Source organism: Lethenteron reissneri, chromosome 1 (assembly GCF_015708825.2).
Source record: "Lethenteron reissneri isolate LAM-NWPU_2019-01 chromosome 1, ASM1570882v1, whole genome shotgun sequence".
In the NCBI taxonomy this organism is placed as follows: domain Eukaryota; kingdom Metazoa; phylum Chordata; class Hyperoartia; order Petromyzontiformes; family Petromyzontidae; genus Lethenteron; species Lethenteron reissneri.
In genome coordinates, this window is record NC_083779.1 from 5,654,817 (window position 1) to 5,676,030 (window position 21,214).

Genomic DNA, 21,214 nt, shown 5'->3' on the forward strand with positions numbered 1-21,214 from the left:
TGCCAACTTTCGGCGCCGAAACCGAATTTCGTTCGGCCTCTAGTCCCAACCGAATCTACGTCCCCAGCCGTACCCACCTCCCCAGCCTTACCTGCGTCCCACTCGCCCAGGAAGTCCCCGCGGGGCGAGTAGTGGACCACGCGGTGGTTGCAGTAGCCGTCGGAGACGTAGAGGTGGCGCGAGAGCGGGTGCACCGCCACGTCCGTGGGCTGGCACAGGCGGCGCGCGCCCCCGCCGGGGCGCCAACGCTCGCCCAGCGCCATCGACGCGGGGCCCCGTCCCCCGGGGCCCAGCTTGAACACCTGGGCAGTGGGGGAGGGACAGGGCAATGGTGAACACGGCTGCGTGTGTGCGTGTGCGCGTGTTGGGGAGAGGTGGTGCATCAGCCAGTCATCTCGGTCATCTCGGTCAGTCGACCCGTGGCACCTGCTGGGTCTGCCCAGTAACCTCCTGCCAGCGGGCGTTCGACACTTCACATGGCCTCAAGGTGCACTTGGCCTGGCACAAGCGTCGTAGTGACGTCACTGCCACTTAGTGGCAAATGGCGGTTGTTGTTGTTGTTGTTGGGGGGAGCGGTGGCGCGGCGGTTAGCGCGCTGCGCTACGAACCCGGCGACCCGGAGTTTGATACCCGCTCACGACCACCAACACCAGTGACTATTATCTGAATCGGACCTGGGCCTCCCCTAGGTCGACTCAGCCTCAAATTAGTACCTGGTGCGGTGTGTAAACATTGACACTGGTGGAGACAAAGGCAGTCGGGCGTGGTGCTGGCCACCCACCCCCTCATGTACTGTGCTGGCCTACATAGGTGCTCGCAAACAGCACTCTGTTAATACTATCGGGTAATTTGTGTTGTAATTGTGTTGGAGGAGTGGTGGTGCAGTGGTTAGCCCAGTGACCCGAGTTAAATTCTAGTCCACGTCCAAACATCAGTGGCGAGTGTTATCTGAACCGGTCTTGGGTACCCAATCATTCACCAAACCACACTAACAAGCGTGGTGAAATATGGTCTATAGAGTGGACATTAGTACGGGGAGTGCAGGTGAGTGCGGGTCAGTGCAAGTGAGTGCAGGTGAGTGTGGGCCAGTGTGGGTGAGTGCGGGTGAGTGTGTGGGTCAGTGTGGGTGAGTGCGGGTGAGTGGGCGGGTCAGTGTGGATGAGTGCGGATGAGTGTGTGGGTCAGCGTGGGTGAGTATGCGGGTCAGCGTGGGTGAGTGTGGGTGAGTGTCATGTGCCCTCACCTGATGCAGTGCCACGTCGGTGACCCACAGATTGTCATCGGGGTCAACGCTGAGGCCATGCGGCATGAAAAACCTGGAGGCAGAGGTAAGCACAAACACACAAAACCAGAAATCCCCATACAGCCTTCAGCAGACTGCATTTTGCAATGTGGTTAGCGTGTCGATAGTGTGTGGATAGCATGTGGTTATTGTATGGTTACCGTGGCATTAATATATGGTCACTATTAGCATGTTGTATGTAGCTAGCGTGTGGTTAGTGTGTGGTTAGTGTGTGATTAGCGTGCAGTTAGCATGTCATTCGCGTGTAGTTAGCGTGTAGTTAGTGTGTCGTTAGCGTGTCGTTAGCGTGTATTTAGCGTATCGTTAGCGTATCGTTAGCGTGCAGTTAGCGTGTAGTTAGCATGTCGTTAGCGTGTCGTTAGCATGCAGTTAGCATGTCGTTAGCATGTCGTTAGCGTGCGTTGCTGACGTGTCACGGCCTGCCGATCCGAGCAGCTCCCCGGTGCCGGGGTTGATGGTCAGGATGGTGTCCTCACGGATGGGTCCACGATCCCCGTGCCGGAACGCGTGCCTCTCGTCAAACGAGCTGCCCACACGCGGTCACACAGAGCCACCGTCGGTTAGCGACGCCTCGCGACCATGGCGGTCGCACAGAGCCACAGTCGGTTAGCGACGCCTCGCGACCACGCGCGGTCACACAGAGCCACCGTCGGTTAGCGACGCCTCGCGACCACGCGCGGTCACACAGAGCCACAGTCGGTTAGCGACGCCTCGCGACCATGCGCGGTCACACAGAGCCACAGTCGGTTAGCGACGCCTCGCGACCATGCGCGGTCACACAGAGCCACAGTCGGTTAGCGACGCCTCGCGACCATGCGCGGTCACACAGAGCCACAGTCGGTTAGCGACGCCTCGCGACCATGGCGGTCACACAGAGCCACAGTAGGTTAGCGACGCCTCGCGACCATGGCGGTCACACAGAGCCACAGTCGGTTAGCGACGCCTCGCGACCATGCGCGGTCACACAGAGCCACAGTCGGTTAGCGACGCCTCGCGACCACGGCGGACGCACAGAGCCACCGTCGGTTAGCGAGGACTCGCGACCACGGCGGACGCACAGAGCCACAGTCAGTTAGCGAGGACTCGCGACCACGGCGGTCGCACAGAGCCACAGTCGGTTAGCGAGGACTCGCGACCACGGCGGTCGCACAGAGCCACAGTCGGTTAGCGAGGACTCGCGACCATGGTGGACGCTACCGCAGAGAGCACATTTCCCCAGCCACAACCCCTGGTCCTATCGATAACTATATAACTATAACTCTGACACCAACGCTAAATACACAGTCCGAGTCATAGCCCGGGCAATAACTCAAAAACCCGAATCCCTAGCCTTAATAATAACTGTAGTTCTGATTGTAGTCTTAGCCTTAATCCTCATCACAGACATAACGACAGCCCTCGTCTTAACCCAGATCGTAGCCTGAACACTAACCTTAGCCCTAAACCTAAAAATATAAAAAAAATTGCCATAACCACATCAGTTACCATAATTATAACACTAGCCATAATAATAACAAATTATAACCCTAACACTGCCCCTATTGAACCGTGTCATCACACGTACACACCCCCTCTTTTCATCTCACACACATCCACTCACCCTATCACATTTTCATTACACACAACAACAAATGCCGTCTGCCAGTAAGTGGCGATGGCGTCACCACGGCGCTTGTGTCAGGCTAGGTGCACGTTGAGGCCACCGAGCAGGTGCCGTGGGGTCGACTGAGACAAACACACGCACACGGGCATCTTCACCTCTCATCTCCCTCCACAGCTACCGCCCCCCCATCTCTCCACCCCCCCCCCGCGCCCTCACCTGCCGTCCCAGACGCGCGCTCCGCGGTGAAACAAGTGCAGGTTGTTCTTGGAGTCGACGGCGACGCCGGAGACGGAGCCCAGGCCGAGGTTGTCCCCCGGCCACCCGGGGCCGCCCGCTTCCCTCAGCATCACTCCTGCACGGCGACACGCCGCGCGGGCGGGTGGTGGGGTGGGGAGAGAACAAACCGCGGTCACTGCGGCGATCGCGACAGGTGACGTCTACGGTGGGCTACGCACGGTGCTCGAAAGAAGCTCACCGGACGTAGGTCGCTCAAGGTTATCGCCAAATGGCGCTCTTTTTTTTGGCGGAGACAACGAGAGGTGGCGTCTTGTCGTTCTTGTGGGGGACGAGACGTCAACAAACGTCCATGCTACCTCATGTACAAATGTGACCCTGTTGGCGAGCGCCTATGAAGGCCGTCACGGTGCTCGAGTGGGTGGGTGCGGCCAGCGCCGCCGAAAACCGGGGGCCGCCACCTTCGTCAACTCGGTGCTGATGTTTAGACTCTGCGCTCGGTCCTCGTTTAAGGCCGAGTCGACCTCGAGGAGGCTCAGGACCAGTTGAGACATCACGCGGCAGTGGTGTCAGCCATTGCCGCGAATCGGACTCTGGTCGCCGCGACTGACATCAGCGGTGAGTGATAACCTGCAGCACCGCTCTCCATTCACAAAGACAAATATCCCCCATGTAGCCTTGAGCAGGCCGTTGGGGCAAGTGCTGTTAGCGAGCACCCCTTAAGGCCAAGATGGCACACGAGGGGGTAGGTGGCCAGCACCACGCCCGGCCGCCTTTGTCTCCCGAGTGTCTAAATTTACACACGGCATAATTTCAGGCTGAGTCGACCTCAGGGGAGGCCCAGGACCGGTTCAAATACTCGCTACTGTTATTGGTCGTGGCCGGGTCCGTAGCGCAGCGTGCTGACTGCTGCACCATCGCTCCCCACACACGCGCACAACAAAGACAAAGGTCCCCCATATAGCCTTAACAAGACTGTAGGGGCAAGTGCTGTTAGCGAGCACCTAGAAAGGCCAGCATAGCACACGAGGGGGTGGGTGGCCACCACTACACCTGGCCGCTTTTGTCTCCCCAGTGGCGATGTTTACACATCGCACCAGGTACTCATTTGAAGCTGAGTCGACCTAGGAGAGGCCCAGGACCGGGTCAGATAATCGTCACTGGCGTTGGCCGTGAGTGGGAATCGAACTCGGGTCGCCACGTTCGTAGCGCAGCGTGCTAACTGCTACACCACCGCTCCCCACACACGTGACCGGCTGGTCACCCCGCCAGTGGTTTCGCCGACGATACCTCGGGCGTCCGAGCCTGCCTCGTCCACCGCCTGCTCCAGCATCCTGAGCGACTCCTCCAGATCGGTGCCGCGCCTCTCCTGCCCCACCTCCTCCTCCACCACCTCCACCTCCTCCTCTTCCTTGTCGCTGCCCGGGGCGGCCGTGGGCTCTCGCCGCGGCGGTGGCATCGCCGGGCCACCGCCGCCTTCCTCCGCCATCGCGGGGACCCCGCGGACTTCCACGCCTGAGCCGGACAGCCCGCTGCCCGTCGCCGTCACCGGCGGGCACCTCCGAGAACTCCTCCACCTCCTCCTCCTCCTCCTTGCCAGTGGGGACCTGGCCGGTGGGGTCCTGAGGTAGTGCATCGCGCGGTGGGAAGAACCGTGGGCCCTGAACGTCAGAGTGGGGCAACCACACAACGTGAACCTCAAACCATCGTCGTCACCGCCAGCGCCGCTTAATATTTAGACCGATGTTCTTCATTGCAAGGCCACCGCGGACCACTGGCGGCCCCCTGGTGGCCGTTAGCGCGACTCCTGACGTGCGGCCCCCCACCCCACCTACCCCTCCAACAATAAACAAAGAGTGAAAACACGCCCCATCATCGTCATTGTGCTGCTGTCAAACCCCCAACGGTTTACAAATGGTGTGGCACGGCACCCTCACACTCATGATGTCTCATCGGCGAAAGTGCCCCCCCCCCGCGCTCCTCCCCCCCTGAAAATGAGTGAAGAACACTGATTTAGAGCATGGCCTCCCACGCGGTAACATCGAGGTGTCCCACGATATGGAACGCCCAGTGGCACGAGGTTAACGCAGCACCGGCCTGCCAGCGGCCGCCCGTCTACCAGCAGGGAAGCGACGTTGCTCGATTTGCGACGCGTCTCGGCAGTACGGCGAGTGACCTTCGATTAGTAAGGGTCAATGCTCAGCCATGAAAATTCCATGTTTCTACGACGAGGACCTGTATATCCATAAAGCGACATTGCTCGGTGGCCACGCGTCTCGGCTGTACGGCGAGTGGCCTTTAGTAAGGGTCAATGCCCAGCCTTGAAAATTCCATGTTCTTACGGCGGGGACCTGTATATCCATAAGACAAAAAAAACTAGTTTGGTAGAGGGTAGAATCGCGGGAGTAAAGGGGAGAAGAAATGCCAGAAAAATGGCAAAGCATGCTTAACATCGGCACGCCTTCATCCAGCGTCAGATTGACACGTGGCTGCGAATGATCAATGATATGTTTGTGTTATTGGTGGAGTCTGCGCTGGGTTATTGGCACCTGCTGCTGCTGAGGGTGGAGAGTGCGAGGGTCCTCATCACCGCCGTGGACATCGTCATCGTCGTCGTCGTCGTGATCATCGTCGCGAGCGGAGGAGAGCGCGGGGGTTGGGGGGTTGTACTTGTGCCGGAACACGGGGCCTTGTGGATCCGTGAGCAGGCGCGAGATGAGAGAAGACAGCTCCTCTGCACGTAGACACGAATACAAAGATCCCCCCCCCGTGTAGCCTCAACCAACTGTTGGGGCAAGTGCTATTCGCGAGCACCCTCGAAGGCCGGCAAGGCACATGAGAGGGGGAGTGGCCAGCACCACGCCCGACATTGATGGTGATCATGTCGACGAAGATGATCTTGATGATCTAATCTAATTCACATAAAAAAATTATAGAGCGCCTTCAACTCAAGGCGCTTGAGATAGCTTTACAATACAGTGACGGAATAACAAAATTATTTAGTCTTTGGTTCTTTCGGTAAAGTCGTGTAGAAAGAAATAAAATAAAATAATAATAGAAGACGACGTTTCGATTGCAACACAAGCAACCATCATCAGGTACAAATGAATTAGAAAACAAACATAGTAAACTTGGAAATATAATGCAATACAACACAGAGAGTCGGCCAACACAACAGTCAACACCCCACCTGGTTGATTACGTTCTTCAAAAGATTGCTACATATGCGAGAGACAAAACATAGACACGGAGACACACAGACAGACACACAAACAGAGAGAGACTCACTGTTTGTTTTCTTATTCATTTTTACCTGATGATGGTTGCTTGTGTTGCAATCGAAACGTCGTATTCTATTATTATTTAACTTAATTTATTTCTACGTGACTTTACCGAAAGAACCAAAGAGTAATTCCTACAGCCACGAAAGCTTCGCATCTAGTTAGAATTATTTAGATGGAAGGTGGCGCACAAGGTTTCATATTTTGTACAATATCTGGGTTCGTCTGGGTCTGTCGGTGACCCCGGGAAAATGTTTCCGTACACGGCACAGCCACATTTAAGTGTACTTTGCGCTATGGCTGTGGCTATTCAGCGATGCACCCACTCCAGTCGTATATACAGGGACTCCTATACTTACGAACGAGTTAGGTCTGTTCGTAAGTCCAACTTTACGCCTGCCGATTACAAACATGTTGTACGGCATGTACACTAAACACGGGGGATGGCTTTAAAAGTTGTAATTCTCCTGTAGACGTAGATGCCACTGATTCTTCACGTTCTGCAGATGTAGATGCCACTGGTTCTTCATCTTCTGTAGATGTAGATGCCACCAATTCTTCACGTTCTGCAGATGCAAATGCCAGTGGTCCTTCACGTTCTGCAGATGTAGATGCCACCGATTCTTCACGTTCTGCAGATGTAGATGCCACTGATTCTTCATCTTCTGTAGATGTAGATGCCATTGGTTCTTCATCTTCTGCAGATGTAGATGCCACTGATTCTTCACGTTCTGCAGATGTAGATGCCACTGGTTCTTCACGTTCTGCAGATGTAGATGCCACTGATTCTTCACGTTCTGCAGATGTAGATGCTACTGGTTCTTCATCTTCTGCAGATGTAGATGCCACCGATTCTTCACGTTCTGTAGATGTAGATGCCACTGGTTCTTCACGTTCTGTAGATGTAGATGCCACTGGTTATTCACGTTCTGTAGATGTAGATGCCACTGGTTCTTCATCTTCTGCAGATGTAGATGCCACCGATTCTTCACGTCCTGCAGATGTAGATGCCACTGATTCTTCATCTTCTGCAGATGTAGATGCCACTGATTCTTCACGTTCTGCAGATGTAGATGCCACTGGTTCTTCACGTTCTGTAGATGTAGATGCCACTGGTTCTTCATCTTCTGCAGATGTAGATGCCACTGGTTCTTCACGTTCTGCAGATGTAGATGCCACTGATTCTTCATCTTCTGTAGATGTAGATGCCATTGGTTCTTCAGCAGAAGTAGATGCCACTAGTTATTCACGTTCTGGAGATGTAGATGCCACTGGTTCTTCACGTTCTGTAGATGTCACTTGTTCTTCACGTTCTGTAGATGTCACTGGTTATTCACGTTCTGCAGATGTAGATGCCACCGATTCTTCATATTCTGCAGATGTAGATGCCACTGGTTCTTCATCTTCTGCAGATGTAGATGCCACTGGTTCTTCACGTTCTGTAGATGTAGATGCCACTGGTTCTTCACGTTCTGCAGATGTAGATGCTACCACCACCATCTATTGCGTGGCGGTTGAACTTATGACTCTCGGTCCAAACCGGCAACTGGACATATGGACAGGTTTGTTCGTATCTCTGAAATGATGAGTCCTCTGTACCAGTGACTAAGAGACTAGGAGAATGTTTGTTGACGGAATCAAGCGCACCCCCCCCCCCGCACCCCCAATAATGTTGCTGTGTGTTGGGGCAGGCACCTGGACTTGTTGCTTCCTCTTCCTCTTCTCGTTTTCTCGGCCTCGGTGCTGGGAGCTGCTCCAGGATCCGTCGGATCAGGATCCTGTACGCGAGGGATTTTAACACAACCGGTTAAAAAACAAATACAAAGATCCCCCGTACAGCCTGGACAGACTGCTGGGGCAAGTGCTGTTAGCGAGTAGCACTTATCAAGGCCGGCATGGCTAATGAAGGAGGTGGGTGGCCAGCACCACGCCCGGTCGCCTTTGTCTCCCCACTGGCAATGTCTACATACCACACTGAAAGAACCAAGAAGATAAATCCCTGCAGTCACGAAAGCTTTAGATCGAGATTTTTTGTTATTTTATGCCACCGTGCGGACGGAGACGGAGTGATTTAGGAAACCTGCACCGTCGACTCAAGCCGCCGCGTCTTCTGGGATCACAAGTCCGGTATTGGTGCTACCGAGCGTTACACCGCCGCCGCGGCAGCGAGCCTCCCTACGTGGTGGTCCACGCGAACCGAACCACGCGGCGCATCCCACGAAACCTTCGGCTGTGGGAAAGCGACCGGGGCTGCGCCGCCGCCGCCGCCGCCTCCTCCTCCCTCACCGTCTCGCCAGCCGCTCCGCGAGCTTCCTCTCCAGAGCGGTGGCCGAGTCCCACGGCACGTTGGCGTGAGCGCGCGTCACCCCGGGCCTGGCGCGCGGCACAAGACAAAGATCCCCCATATAGCCTTAACAGACTGTAGGGGCAAGTGCTGTTAGCGAGCACCTATGAAGGCCTCAATGGTACACGAGGGGGTGGGTGGCAAGCACCACGCCCGACCGCCTTTGTCTCCCTAGTGGCGATGTTTACACACCGCACCAGGTATTCATTTGAGGCTGGGTCGACCTAGGGGAGGCCCAGGACCGGTTCAGATACTCGTCACTGGTGTTGGCCGTGAGCGGGAATCGAACACACGCGCCACGACGGTCTGGGTCACACGCGGACCCTGGCCAGGCCGAGGCTTGGCCCCTGTCACAGTAACGTGGAATTGTCGCCACTCACCTAGGGCTGAATGCAGGAGATTAGTTTGAGTGGGGAATCACTTTTTTTTTTAATCACATTCAGTCGTGAAAAGATCCCATGGCTTACGATCACCGGGAATGGTCGTGTGGATGAGTAACCATGTTCCTGATGGGTTTGAGCCAAGAAACTTCGTGAGAAACTGTGCTTTGTACTGCCAAGTCCCATACCAAATACGTACATATATTTAACATTTTGGTTAACGTAATCTCTGGGTTCGAATGAGGTGTAAACAGATGGAGATCAAATTTCGATTTAAAGCTTTTGTGACTGCAGGGATTCATATTATTGGTGCTTTCGGTAAAGTCACGTAGAAGGGAAATAATAAAATAAGATTTTTTTTTTTATATTTTATTTATTTCCCTTCGACATGACTTTACCGAAAGAACCAAGAAGATGGAGATCAGTCCACTTGCCCTTTAAAGGGAGTTTCACAACCCAGCTGAGTGGTGATCCACCAAGCCCCCCGCTGCCTCCACAGCTCTGGATCCCAAGCAGCCGCGTGCAGCGCAGTCACCACCGCCCGGCTAATGACACCAATGCGTACGTGCGTGTGCGTCGAACTTTCTTTCGCACCGTACGTAGCCAAACGGAGGTGCGGGAGTTATCGGCGCAATCGAAACAAACCTGGGGACGAAACAGTGTCGTTCGAAAATAAAATACTCTGACAATAGGATAATAAATAAAAAGGAGCATAATTTTTTTTTTTACCGATTGGCCGTCTGATAACCGGGGATGGCGTTGCGGCTCCAGGCCAGTGCCTGGTAACTGTCCACGTCGGGTCTTCCGGCCACAGCCGCGAGCGGACGGGAGAGCGTCCCGTAGCCGGGAGCCCCCACCCGGCGCGGACCCCCCACTCCACCGCCACCCACCGCCGTCGCCACCGCCGCCGCCGATCGGCCACCGGCGGCTGCGAGGGACGCCGGGAAACTCCGGGACAGCGCGGCGGGCGCCTCCATGGTGCACGACATGAAGGGGTCGCCCACGTCGGCGTCGACGGAGTACATCACGTAGAAGTTGCACATCTCGTCGTGAGACGTGGAGCTGGTCGTCAGGCGACGGGGGACGGGGAGGACACCGGGGGGATGCAGGTTGGGGGGGGGGGAGGGGTGTTGGGAGTGAGGATGCCTTGGTCAACGAATCGATCAATATTTATTGATCACGAGCCTCATTGTGGAGAATAACAGTCACGAAGAAAACGATAATGATTCATCCAAAATAGAGTTTTTTTTGGGTGAGATCGAATAAATATATAAATGTGTCGTTAAACCCGCCACCACCCGACACAGCCAACTAGTAAGGTTTGTCATGTAAACAGAACGTGCCAATTCGCTACAAGTACAGCACACCGCTGTGTTGGAGAGCAAAGCCACAACGTTTACAATCTGTTTACGTGAGAAACCTTACTAAATTGGCCGTGCATATATTTACGCAATCTAACCCAAACAAACCTAGATTATGGATATTGGTCGCGAAAGCCCTACTACTCCATGTTAAATTTCAACAATGATTTACGTTGGTTAGGCGCCTTTTCATTCGCAGATCCCAATGCGCCGAGCGAACACTTGGCACCGGCAAAGCCGTCTGGGAGCGCTAGAGGTGAATGTGGAAGGACGCGGACGCTCCAACGCACGGGATACGAAGAGTGACAGGGGTGGTCAGAGAAGACCCTGGGTTCGATGGTAGGTTTCAGCCGCTGCCTGTGCCATTAAACCGAGACCACATTTTACGAAACACGTGAATTGGTCTACACACCCAGGCAACTGCCCTTTGCAGAGCACGTGGACACATTTGTCCATCGAGAGCAATAGCGGCGCAGGGGTCGGAGGAGAGCTGAGCTGGCACCACGAGAGACTGGCGCTAGTTCCGGCGGCCTTTGGGCCGCACGCTGGGCAATTGAAGCCGGGATTTAAATGGGTCGATGGTCAGAGCCAGAGGTCGCAAACGGGTTTTGATTCCTTACCCGTACCCGTACGCGGCCGCACCAGGGTCGCAAATGGGTACCCGTACCCCGCCGGGTATGGGTACCCGTTCCCTACCCGTACCCTACCCGAAATGAGTGGCAAAAGGGTTACTCACCAGTGACTCACGGCCTACCCATAACCCGTACCCGGCCGCACCAGGGTCGCAAACGGCTACTCGTACCCGTACCCGGCCAGGTACGGGTAGCCGGGTATCGTGTAGGGTACGGGTATCGGGTACCCGGTTGCGACCTCTGGTCTGAGCCCAGTCGCCGTTGACTTACACAGAGGCCCCATACGTATCGGCTTAAGATACAGAGAGGCCCAAAGACTCGCTGAGATACTCGGGTAGAGAGCGACAGATCGACACAGGAGCGCGCAGATGCAGAGAGACTGGGCCGCGATTAAACCGGGAGTCGCAGGTCTGCCGAGTTGACGGTCCCAGTCGAGCCACTGATGACTGACTGCACAAGAAAGCACCTTCAATGGTATGCTGTCGTTTTTGTTGTACAATAAAAGTTGTACTTTTATTTTTTTACCCACGTGACTTTACCGAAAAAACCTAAGAGTATGAATCCTTGCAGTCACGAAAGCTTCAAATCTAGAATTGTTGTACTAATTTAGCTCAACTCCACATCTGCGAATTGAAAGTGTTACCTGCCACGGGACAAACACTCCTCTCTCTCCCTCTCAACTCCCCCTGCACCCACCCATCACCCCCCAATCCTCTTCCCACCCTCCTCACCCAATGAAGGTTGCACTGTTGCGTCCCCCTCCCGCTGAACCCTCTCTGCACGCATCATATCCCCTACCAACCCCCAACCATCCCCCCACCAACCCCCAACCATCCCCCCACCCCCCCCTCACCCGATGAAGGTTGGGCTGTTGCGTCCTCTCCCGCTGAATTCGCACCGCGCCGCCACCGTGTCGCCGGGGATGATCTCCAGGGGTCGCGCGATCGGATAGAACGCCTGCCGTGGGAGTGCACGACACGGTGACACCCACCCCTCCAAACCTGTGCAGCGTCACACAGACCGCTGCGCCGAGTGCTGTTAGCGAGCACCTATTAAGGGCAGCGCACCGCGCGAGGAAGTTAGTGTGGCCAGCACCATGCCGTGGGATGTTCACTACCTCGCTTGGTATACAGGAGGTGGTGGGTTTGATCCCGACCCTGATGTCTGTATATTTGCATCTCTCTCTCTCTCTCTCCACACGTGTTTGCGTGGATTTTTTATTCGGGTCCTCCGGTTTTCCCCCCTCCGCATTTTCGATGAACATCACGCGTTTAGAGTATTTGGCTGAGAGAAATATCCACGTGATGAGCCACTTCCGTTGAACTCGCAAATGTGGCAAGTCAGCTTCCGAAAAAGAGCTACATAGCTCAGTGGGCCTTAACCTGGTGAAATAAAACATTGTTCGTTTTGTAGTTTTTAATAGAATTGCCGATGCTCATCGGACTTGGAGAGGAGACGCCGTCGCAAGACGGGGTGAGTCCGGGAACAGAACGGCGGCCAAAGGATGGAACGCGCCCGAGCGGACGGCCGTCAGAGAGACGGAGCGGCGAAATCCGCTCGTGCGCAGTGGAGCGACACGGATTGCGGCCTCGCGCTCTCTCGCGAGCGCCAGCGCAGCACCATGGGGAGGCCTTTGTCCAGCAGTGGATAGAGCGCGGCCGACAATGATCATGAATTCACTCGAGACGAACGATCCGGCTGTGGTGGCGCTGACCTGAGGTTTCTGGGGGTCTTTCTCTCCCAGGGGGATCCACTTCCCTTTGCGGATGATATAGCCACTCACCATCCGCCCTGTCCGACGTGGAGACAGACGCACAAAGGCAAAGGGTCCTCCCGTGCAACACACTTTTGGGGCAAGTGCCGTTAGCGCGCACTTTAGGAAGTCTTCTTGGTTCTTTCGGTAAAGTCACGTAGAAGGGAAATAATAAAATAATAATAATAAAACATAATAAAATAATTCTCACGACGTTTCGGCCACAACGCAAGCAGCCGTCCTCAGGTGAAGAACAGGTCTGTCGGAAAGACAGCGTCTGAATGATTTTATTATTTCCCTTCTACGTGACTTTACCGAAAGAACCAAGAAGATGAATCCCTGCAGTCACGAAAGCTTTAAAACCACTTTAGGAAGGTCGGCGCGGCACCCGAGGGAGTGGGTGGCCAGCACCGCGCCCGCCTGGCCGCCTTTGTCTCCCCAGTGGCGATGTTTACACACCCCCACAAGGTACTCATTTTAGGTCGAATCGACCTAGGGGAGGCCCAGGACCGATTCGTCGTCACTGGTGTTGGTGGCCTTGAGCGGGAATCGAATTTCGGGTCACAGCCGTGTTCGCAGCGTGGCGCGCTAACCCGCGACACCATCTCACTCCCCATCAGAGACGCACAGACAGACGGACGGATGGACGGATTGAGGCACAGAGAGGTGACAGAGGTGATGACACGGGGGCAATGCTCGCAGGGGTCACGGCGCTGAGTGAGAGGGAGAGTGTTGGCAGTCAGTGGACGTCACCGTCACGAACACAAACTTAGCAATAATAACGCTTCCGCTATGGGATTCACACTCCAGCGCACGCCAGCAAGGGATAGCGCTTCACGTTAGGGTCAGTATTAGGCATAAGCGGGTGGATGAAATGATTCTTCGCGGTGTAGCAGAGATAATGGTTTTGATCGTCACTCGCAGTGCACACGTTAGACTGGCTCGGGTACAAGGGCAGCCCTTCATCGGTCCACTGCTGGATGAGGATCTCCCCACTTGACCGGGCCTGGCCAGTGCAGATCGGTGAAGGTGGGGGAGCACAGAATGTGGGAACATAGAGGGTACAGCACAATAGCGCATGTTGCTCCATTGCCTTCTGCTGCCCACAATGCAACCCCGCAGCAGCAGCAGCCGCCAATAAAGCCGGTTTAGTCATGCATGGTGAGCTCCCATCCAAACTCAAACCTGCTTTAACACGTAGGAGGCTTTTGCGACCAATATTATACATAAGAGGCTTTTTTCGGGTTAGATCGCGTAAATATAAATTTGGTGTCGATAAACCCGCCACCACCACCACCCGACACAGCTAATCAGTAAGGGTTGTGTCACGTAAACAGAACGTGGCCAATTCGTTACTAGTTCAGCACTAACCAGTTGTGTGTTGGAGAGTAAACCCACTACACACACACATTTACAATTCGTTACTAGTTCAGCACTAACCGGTTGTGTGTTGGAGAGTAAACCCACTACACACACACACATTTACAATTCGTTACTAGTTCAGCACTAACCGGCTGTGTGTCGGAGAGTAAACCCACTACACACACACATTTACAATTCGTTACTAGTTCAGCACTAACCGGTTGTGTGTTGGAGAGTAAACCTACTACACACACACACATTTACAATTCGTTAGTAGTTCAGCACTAACCAGTTGTGTGTTGGAGAGTAAACGCACTACAACATTTACAATTCGTTACTCGTTCAGCACTAACCGGCTGTGTGTTGGAGAGTAAACCCACTACACACACACATTTACAATTCGTTACTAGTTCCGCACTAACCGGCTGCGTGTTGGAGAGTAAACCCACTACACACACACACAATTACAATTCGTTAGTAGTTCAGCAATAACCGGTTGTGTGTTGGAGAGTAAACCCACTACACACACACATTTACAACTCGTTACTAGTTCAGCACTAACCGGCTGTGTGTTGGAGAGTAAACCCACTACACACACTTTACGGTAAATGTTAATGTGGCAAACCTTACCGATTGGCTGTGTCGGGTGGTGGCGGTGGCGGGTTTATCGACACCACATTTATAATTACGCGATCTAACCCAACAAACCCCAACCCCCCACTTCTGTTATCAACCCTTGGTTATCTTCACCGACACGCGCAGGGACAAGGCGCGTCCCGCGCGGCCGCTGGCGGAGCCTCACCAAGGCTGTGGGTGTGCACGCGGTAGGCGAAGGGGTAGATGGGGTACTTGTGGCCGTAGGAGCACGCCACGTCCGCGTTGACGCCTGCGGGCAAAGTGACACAAAGCCGGTTTAACACTGTTATGGTTTAACACTGTTAAGGTTTAACACTGATATGGTTTAACACTGCTCTGGTTTAACAATGCTATGGTTTAACACTGATATGGTTTAACACTGTTATGGTTTAACACTGATATGGTTTAACACTGCTCTGGTTTAACAATGCTATGGTTTAACACTGTTATGGTTTAACACTGATATGGTTTAACACTGTTATGGTTTAACACTGATATGGTTTAACACTGTTATGGTTTAACACTGATATGGTTTAACACTGCTCTGGTTTAACAATGCTATGGTTTAACACTGATATGGTTTAACACTGTTATGGTTTAACACTGATATGGTTTAACACTGCTCTGGTTTAACAATGCTATGGTTTAACACTGATATGGTTTAACACTGTTCTGGTTTAACACTGATATGGTTTAACACTGCTCTGGTTTAACAATGCTATGGTTTAACACTGATATGGTTTAACACTGCTCTGGTTTAACAATGCTATGGTTTAACACTGATATGGTTTAACACTGATATGGTTTAACACTGATATGGTTTAACACTGATATGGTTTAACACTGTTCTGGTTTAACACTGTTCTGGTTTAACACTGCTCTGGTTTAACAATGTTATGGTTTAACACTGATATGGTTTAACACTGTTCTGGTTTAACACTGATATGGTTTAACACTGCTCTTGTTTAACAATGTTATGGTTTAACACTGATATGGTTTAACACTGTTCTGGTTTAACACTGTTCTGGTTTAACACTGATATGGTTTAACACTGTTCTGGTTTAACACTGTTCTGGTTTAACACTGCTCTGGTTTAACAATGTTATGGTTTAACACTGTTCTGGTTTAACACTGTTATGGTTTAACACTGCTCTGGTTTAACAATGTTATGGTTTAACACTGATATGGTTTAACACTGTTCTGGTTTAACACTGTTCTGGTTTAACACTGATATGGTTTAACACTGATATGGTTTAACACTGTTCTGGTTTAACACTGCTCTGGTTTAACAATGTTATGGTTTAACACTGATATGGTTTAACACTGATATGGTTTAACACTGATATGGTTTAACACTGTTCTGGTTTAACACTGTTCTGGTTTAACACTGCTCTGGTGTAACAATGTTATGGTTTAACACTGTTCTGGTTTAACACTGTTATGGTTTAACACTGCTCTTGTTTACCACTGCTCTGCTTAGCTTGCGAGACGTGATGAGACCGGGCGCACAGTCCAAGGCAATCTGCTGATAGGTTGTGTGCGTATGCACACGTACGTTGAACTTCTTTCGCACCGTACGTAGCCAACCGCGCTAATCGGAGGTTCCCCCTCGCCTCACGGCGGCAGCGCGATTAGTGTGAGCACTCACCATCCAGTCCGGGGGGGATCTCTACGTTGGGAGCCATGAGCATGTACATGCCAGCCAGCAGCGGCTGCCTGCAGGGGGAACGCAGGGGGGGGGGGGAGGGGGGGGTGGGGGAGGAAACACACGAGGGGACACACAGAGGGTGAGGGGGGGGGGACACACGGCGGGGGGGGGGGGCACATGGAGAGGTGGGGGACACACAGAGGGTGGGGGGGGGGACACACAGAGGGTGGGGGGGGGACACACAGAGGGTGGGGGAGAAAACACACGGGGGGGGACAGAGGGTGGGGGTGACACACACGGAGGGGGGGGGGGCACATGGAGGGGTGGGGGACACACAGAGGGTGGGGGAGAAAACACACGGGGGGGGGACAGAGGGTGGGGGGGACACACACGGAGGGGGGGGGGCACATGGAGGGGTGGGGGACACACAGAGGGTGGGGGGACACACACGGAGGGGGGGGGGCACGGAGGGGGGGGGCACACGGGGGGGGGATACATGGAGGGGGGGAACACACGCCACTCACTTTGGCAAACGCCATGCAGTAGGGCGATGTTCACCTTGCCATAGGGCTGTTATGTATTCTGTGGTGTTCATGTAGGTCTACGCTTAGCGGCTACGCGATACGGATGTGTAATTAACTAAACTATTAAACATTTTATTTTAAAAGGCAAGGCCCACTGAGCTACACAGCGTTTTTTTTAGAAGCGACCTGGCCACAAATGATAGCTCAACGAAGTGGCTTATCAACATCACGTGGAAAATGTGTAGCAGCCAAATGCTCTAAACGCGTGGCGATGTCGATATTTAGATTTAAAGCTTTCGTGACTGCAGGGATTCATCTTCTTGGTTCTTTCGGTAAAGTCACGTAGAAGGGAAATAATAAAATAATAAAAATAAAACATAATAAAATAATTCTCACGACGTTTCGGCCACAACGCAAGCAGCCGTCCTCAGGTGAAGAACAGGTCTGTCGAGAAGACAGAACCAAGAAGATGTCGATATTCTAAACGTGGAGGGGAAAACCGGAGGACCCGGAGAAAAATCCATGCGACCACGGCGAGAACACGCAAACTCAAAATATACAGCAGCAGGCGTCAGGGTCGGAATCGAACCCACGACCTCCTGTCTACCAGGCGAGGTAGTTAACATCTCGCCCTGTATATATACAGGCAGCGGTAGTGTAGCGGTTAGCGCGCCGTGCTTTGAACCCAACAACCCGAGTTCTATTCCCACTCATGACCATGACCGGTGACGATTATCTGCACTGATCCTGCGCTTCCTCTAGGTCGACTCAGCCTCAAATGAGTACCTGGTGTGGTGTGTAAACATCGCCACTAAGGGAGACAAAGGCGGACGGGCGTGGGGCTGGCCACCCACCCTCCTCGTCTGCCATGCCGACCTTCATAGGTGCTACTCACTAACAGCACTTGCCCCAACAGTCTGTTAAGGCTACATGGGGGGATCTTTGTCTTTGTTATAAATGCATGTGTAAGGCGGAGCACTAACCATGTGATCCGAGTTCAAATCCTACTCATGGCCAACATCGGTGACAAGCATCTTTAACGCATCCTAAGCCTTCGCTAAGATGAACTGAGCTAAATTTCGATTTAAAGCTTTCGTGACTGCAGGGATTCATCTTCTTGGTTCTTTCGGTAAAGTCACGTAGAATGGAAATAATAAAATAATAAAAAATAAAACATAATAAAATAATTCCCACGACGTTTCGGCCACAACGCAAGCAGCCGTCCTCAGGTGAAGAACAGGTCTGTCGGAAAGACAGCGTCTGAATGAGACGCTGTCTGAATGAGACGCTGTCTGAATGAGACGCTGTCTTTCCGACAGACCTGGTCTTCACCTGAGGACGGCTGCTTGCGTTGTGGCCGAAACGTCGTGGGAATTATTTTATTATGTTTTATTTGTTATTATTTTATTATTTCCATTCTACGTGACTTTACCGAAAGAACCAAGAAGATGAACTGAGCTGTACAGGGACACTTGATGCGGTGTGTAAACATACACACTGGGGAAGACATACGTGGCCGGGAATGTTTTTTGACCATCCACCACCTCGTGTTCCGTGCAGGCGCTCACGAACAGCGCTTGCAAGCGGATGTTCAAGCTATATGGGGGGGGGGGTCTTTGTATAGATGTGCTGTATGTGTCTGTATGTCCGATCGTAAGGGTGTTGTAACACTTACCAAAGGATTCTGTCACAAATTCACGTAAGGGGCCGTCCATAAATGACGTCACGCGATTTTGGACGATTTTTGACCCCCCCCCCCGATCCCGTCGCCACATGGCGTCACAAAAAGTCAGACCCCCCCCTTAAATATGACGTCACCAAGCTCTGCCGCCCCCCCCCCTTAAAAAAACATGCTTCAAATCGCTTTAAACTATTGTCATTGTAGTGCGTATTTGATGTGGTGCTGCACTCTGATGTTGTAGGAGAAAACATTTATCAAAAAGGCTATTGAATTAAGTAGAACGTGTTGTCTATATTTATTTAAAGTTGCGCATTTTGATGTGACGTCACATTTCTCAACCTCCCCCCCCCCCTCGTCACACATCGTCACAAATGTCTGACCCCCCCCCCCCACCCCCTAGGTGCGTGACGTCATTTATGGACGGCCCCTAACACCGCATAGTGATTTCGAATTATGCGTGCATATAAATGCGTGTATGTATGTGTGTACCTCCGATTGGAGTAGCTGGCGCATGTCAACCCACACGGTTTAGCCCGTTTTCTTGTGGCCTATTGAAACGGCGTACAGACGTTTCAATAGGGCACGAAGAAAATTGTCTATTTGTTTGTGTGTCTCACTTGTGATGGCAATTTTTTGGATGAACGTCGAGATTTAAAAGGGGCACGGGGTGACCAATGAGGTCTGAGTTGGTTGGTAATAAGGTAGGGCACTGATAAGGGGTTGACAGGTTTGTGTAAATAATAGCCACATTAAAAGAAGTTCAACATCCATCCATATCGAGAGGTGCACAGGACCGCATGTGGTGGGCTGGATGAACGAATCCCTGCACTCACCTGTCCATCGTCATGTGAAGATTCACTCCGGAGCAGTCCCCCGTGCGCCCACCTGTCCACACACAAACAAAGACAAAGATCCCCCGTGTAGCCTTAACAGACTGTTGGGGCAAGTGCTGTTAGTGAGTAGGACCTGTGAAGGCCGGCACGGCACACGAGGGGGTGGGTGGCCACCACCACGCCAGACCGCCTTTGTCTCCCCAGTGGCGATGTTTTTACACACCGCACCAGGTGCTCATTTGAGGCTGAATCGACCGAGGGGAGGCCGAGGATCGGTTTAGATAATCGTCACGCACACGCACACACAACGCGCCCGTCACCAATAACTTCGCTACCACCATTCTCTATCCACTGCTGCGAAGTCTGAAGCCGGAGCTCACCTCGTGTGAACGCGGAGATGGAGCCGTAGTGAACTTGCAGCACCAGGTACCCGATCTGACTGTGTCCGCCCACCATGTAGCCCACGCCTGCAGCACAAAGACAAATGTCACCCGTGTAGCCTTTACAGACTGTAAGGGGCAAGGGCCGTTAGCGAGCACCTACGGAAGAAGGCCGGCACGGCACACGAGGGGTTGGTGTGAACCATGGCTGGCCGCCTTTGTCTCTCGAGTGGCGATGTTTACACACACCAAACCAGGTACTCCTTTGAGGCTGAGTCGACCTAGGAGGAGGACCAGGACTGATTCAGATAATCATCAAAAGTGTTGGTGGCCGTGAACGGGAATCGAACCCGTGTCGCCAGATTCGTAGCGCAGTGTGCGAACCGCTACGCTACCGCTCCCCACAGACACACACACTCAGTACGCTCTAGCCGCTTAAATATCTGGGAAAACCAATGGTGGTCTCGTTCACAGACCTACGAAGAGACATCTACCGAAGCGACCGTCGGTCGTGTAGGAGTTAACACCGTCTCACACACTGCATGTTCTGACCCACATCTCAGTGTCACCCCCTCGAATGCGTGGGGTTTGTGTGCGGCTTTTTCCCGCATACAGACAAAACACACTGATTTCATAAGAACAGGTCGAACGTGCAAATGTAGTGCCGGACTGAAAATTATTCTTGAGACTCACCGTGGCATTGTTATTTTTTTCTCCGTGTGTGCCTGGCACGGTGGGTGTACTAGGCGGCACAGTAGTCGACCCATGGCACCTACTGGGTCTGCCCCCTGACCTCCTGTCAGCGGGCGTTCGACACTTCAAGTGGCGTTAACATGCACATAGCCTAGTGGTGACATCACCGCCACTTAGTGATGAATGGCGGTTGTTGTTGTTGTACCAGGCGGCAGGCGAGTGGCCGGGGCGTCGTGTGCCCACGAGTAAACGATCTTCGCTTCGTCAGCACAGGGACCTGCGCGGGAGCCACAGTTCCTGGGGGCGGGTGGAGCGGGGTGGCAGGGTCAGTGGTACACAGGGCATGAGGCTACCAGCCACTACTGGGATACAGGGCATGAACTAGAGACTGATGGGGTCTCTAGACAATAGACTGACAGACTGGTCTCTGATGGGGTCTCTAGACAATAGACTGACAGACCGGTCTCTGATGGGGTCTCTAGACAATAGACTGACAGACCGGTCTCTGATGGGGTCTCTAGACAATAGACTGTCAGACCGGTCTCTAATGGGGTTTCTAGACAATA

General features: G+C 53.0%; 1 protein-coding gene across 1 annotated transcript in view; it reads right to left on the reverse strand.

Annotated features, from left to right (window-relative positions):
• The window catches only part of PAM (peptidylglycine alpha-amidating monooxygenase), a 63,133-nt gene that overhangs the window by 19,091 nt on the left and 22,828 nt on the right, over window positions 1–21,214 (reverse strand). Inside the window, 17 exon segments of the mRNA XM_061579853.1 lie at window positions 92–302; window positions 1,244–1,316; window positions 1,713–1,829; window positions 3,123–3,258; window positions 4,431–4,665; window positions 4,667–4,801; window positions 5,690–5,874; window positions 8,117–8,199; window positions 8,708–8,794; window positions 9,875–10,207; window positions 11,992–12,095; window positions 12,853–12,929; window positions 15,056–15,139; window positions 16,538–16,605; window positions 19,576–19,627; window positions 19,956–20,042; window positions 20,854–20,945. Of these exon segments, the coding sequence (XP_061435837.1) occupies window positions 92–302; window positions 1,244–1,316; window positions 1,713–1,829; window positions 3,123–3,258; window positions 4,431–4,665; window positions 4,667–4,801; window positions 5,690–5,874; window positions 8,117–8,199; window positions 8,708–8,794; window positions 9,875–10,207; window positions 11,992–12,095; window positions 12,853–12,929; window positions 15,056–15,139; window positions 16,538–16,605; window positions 19,576–19,627; window positions 19,956–20,042; window positions 20,854–20,945 (2,159 nt within the window).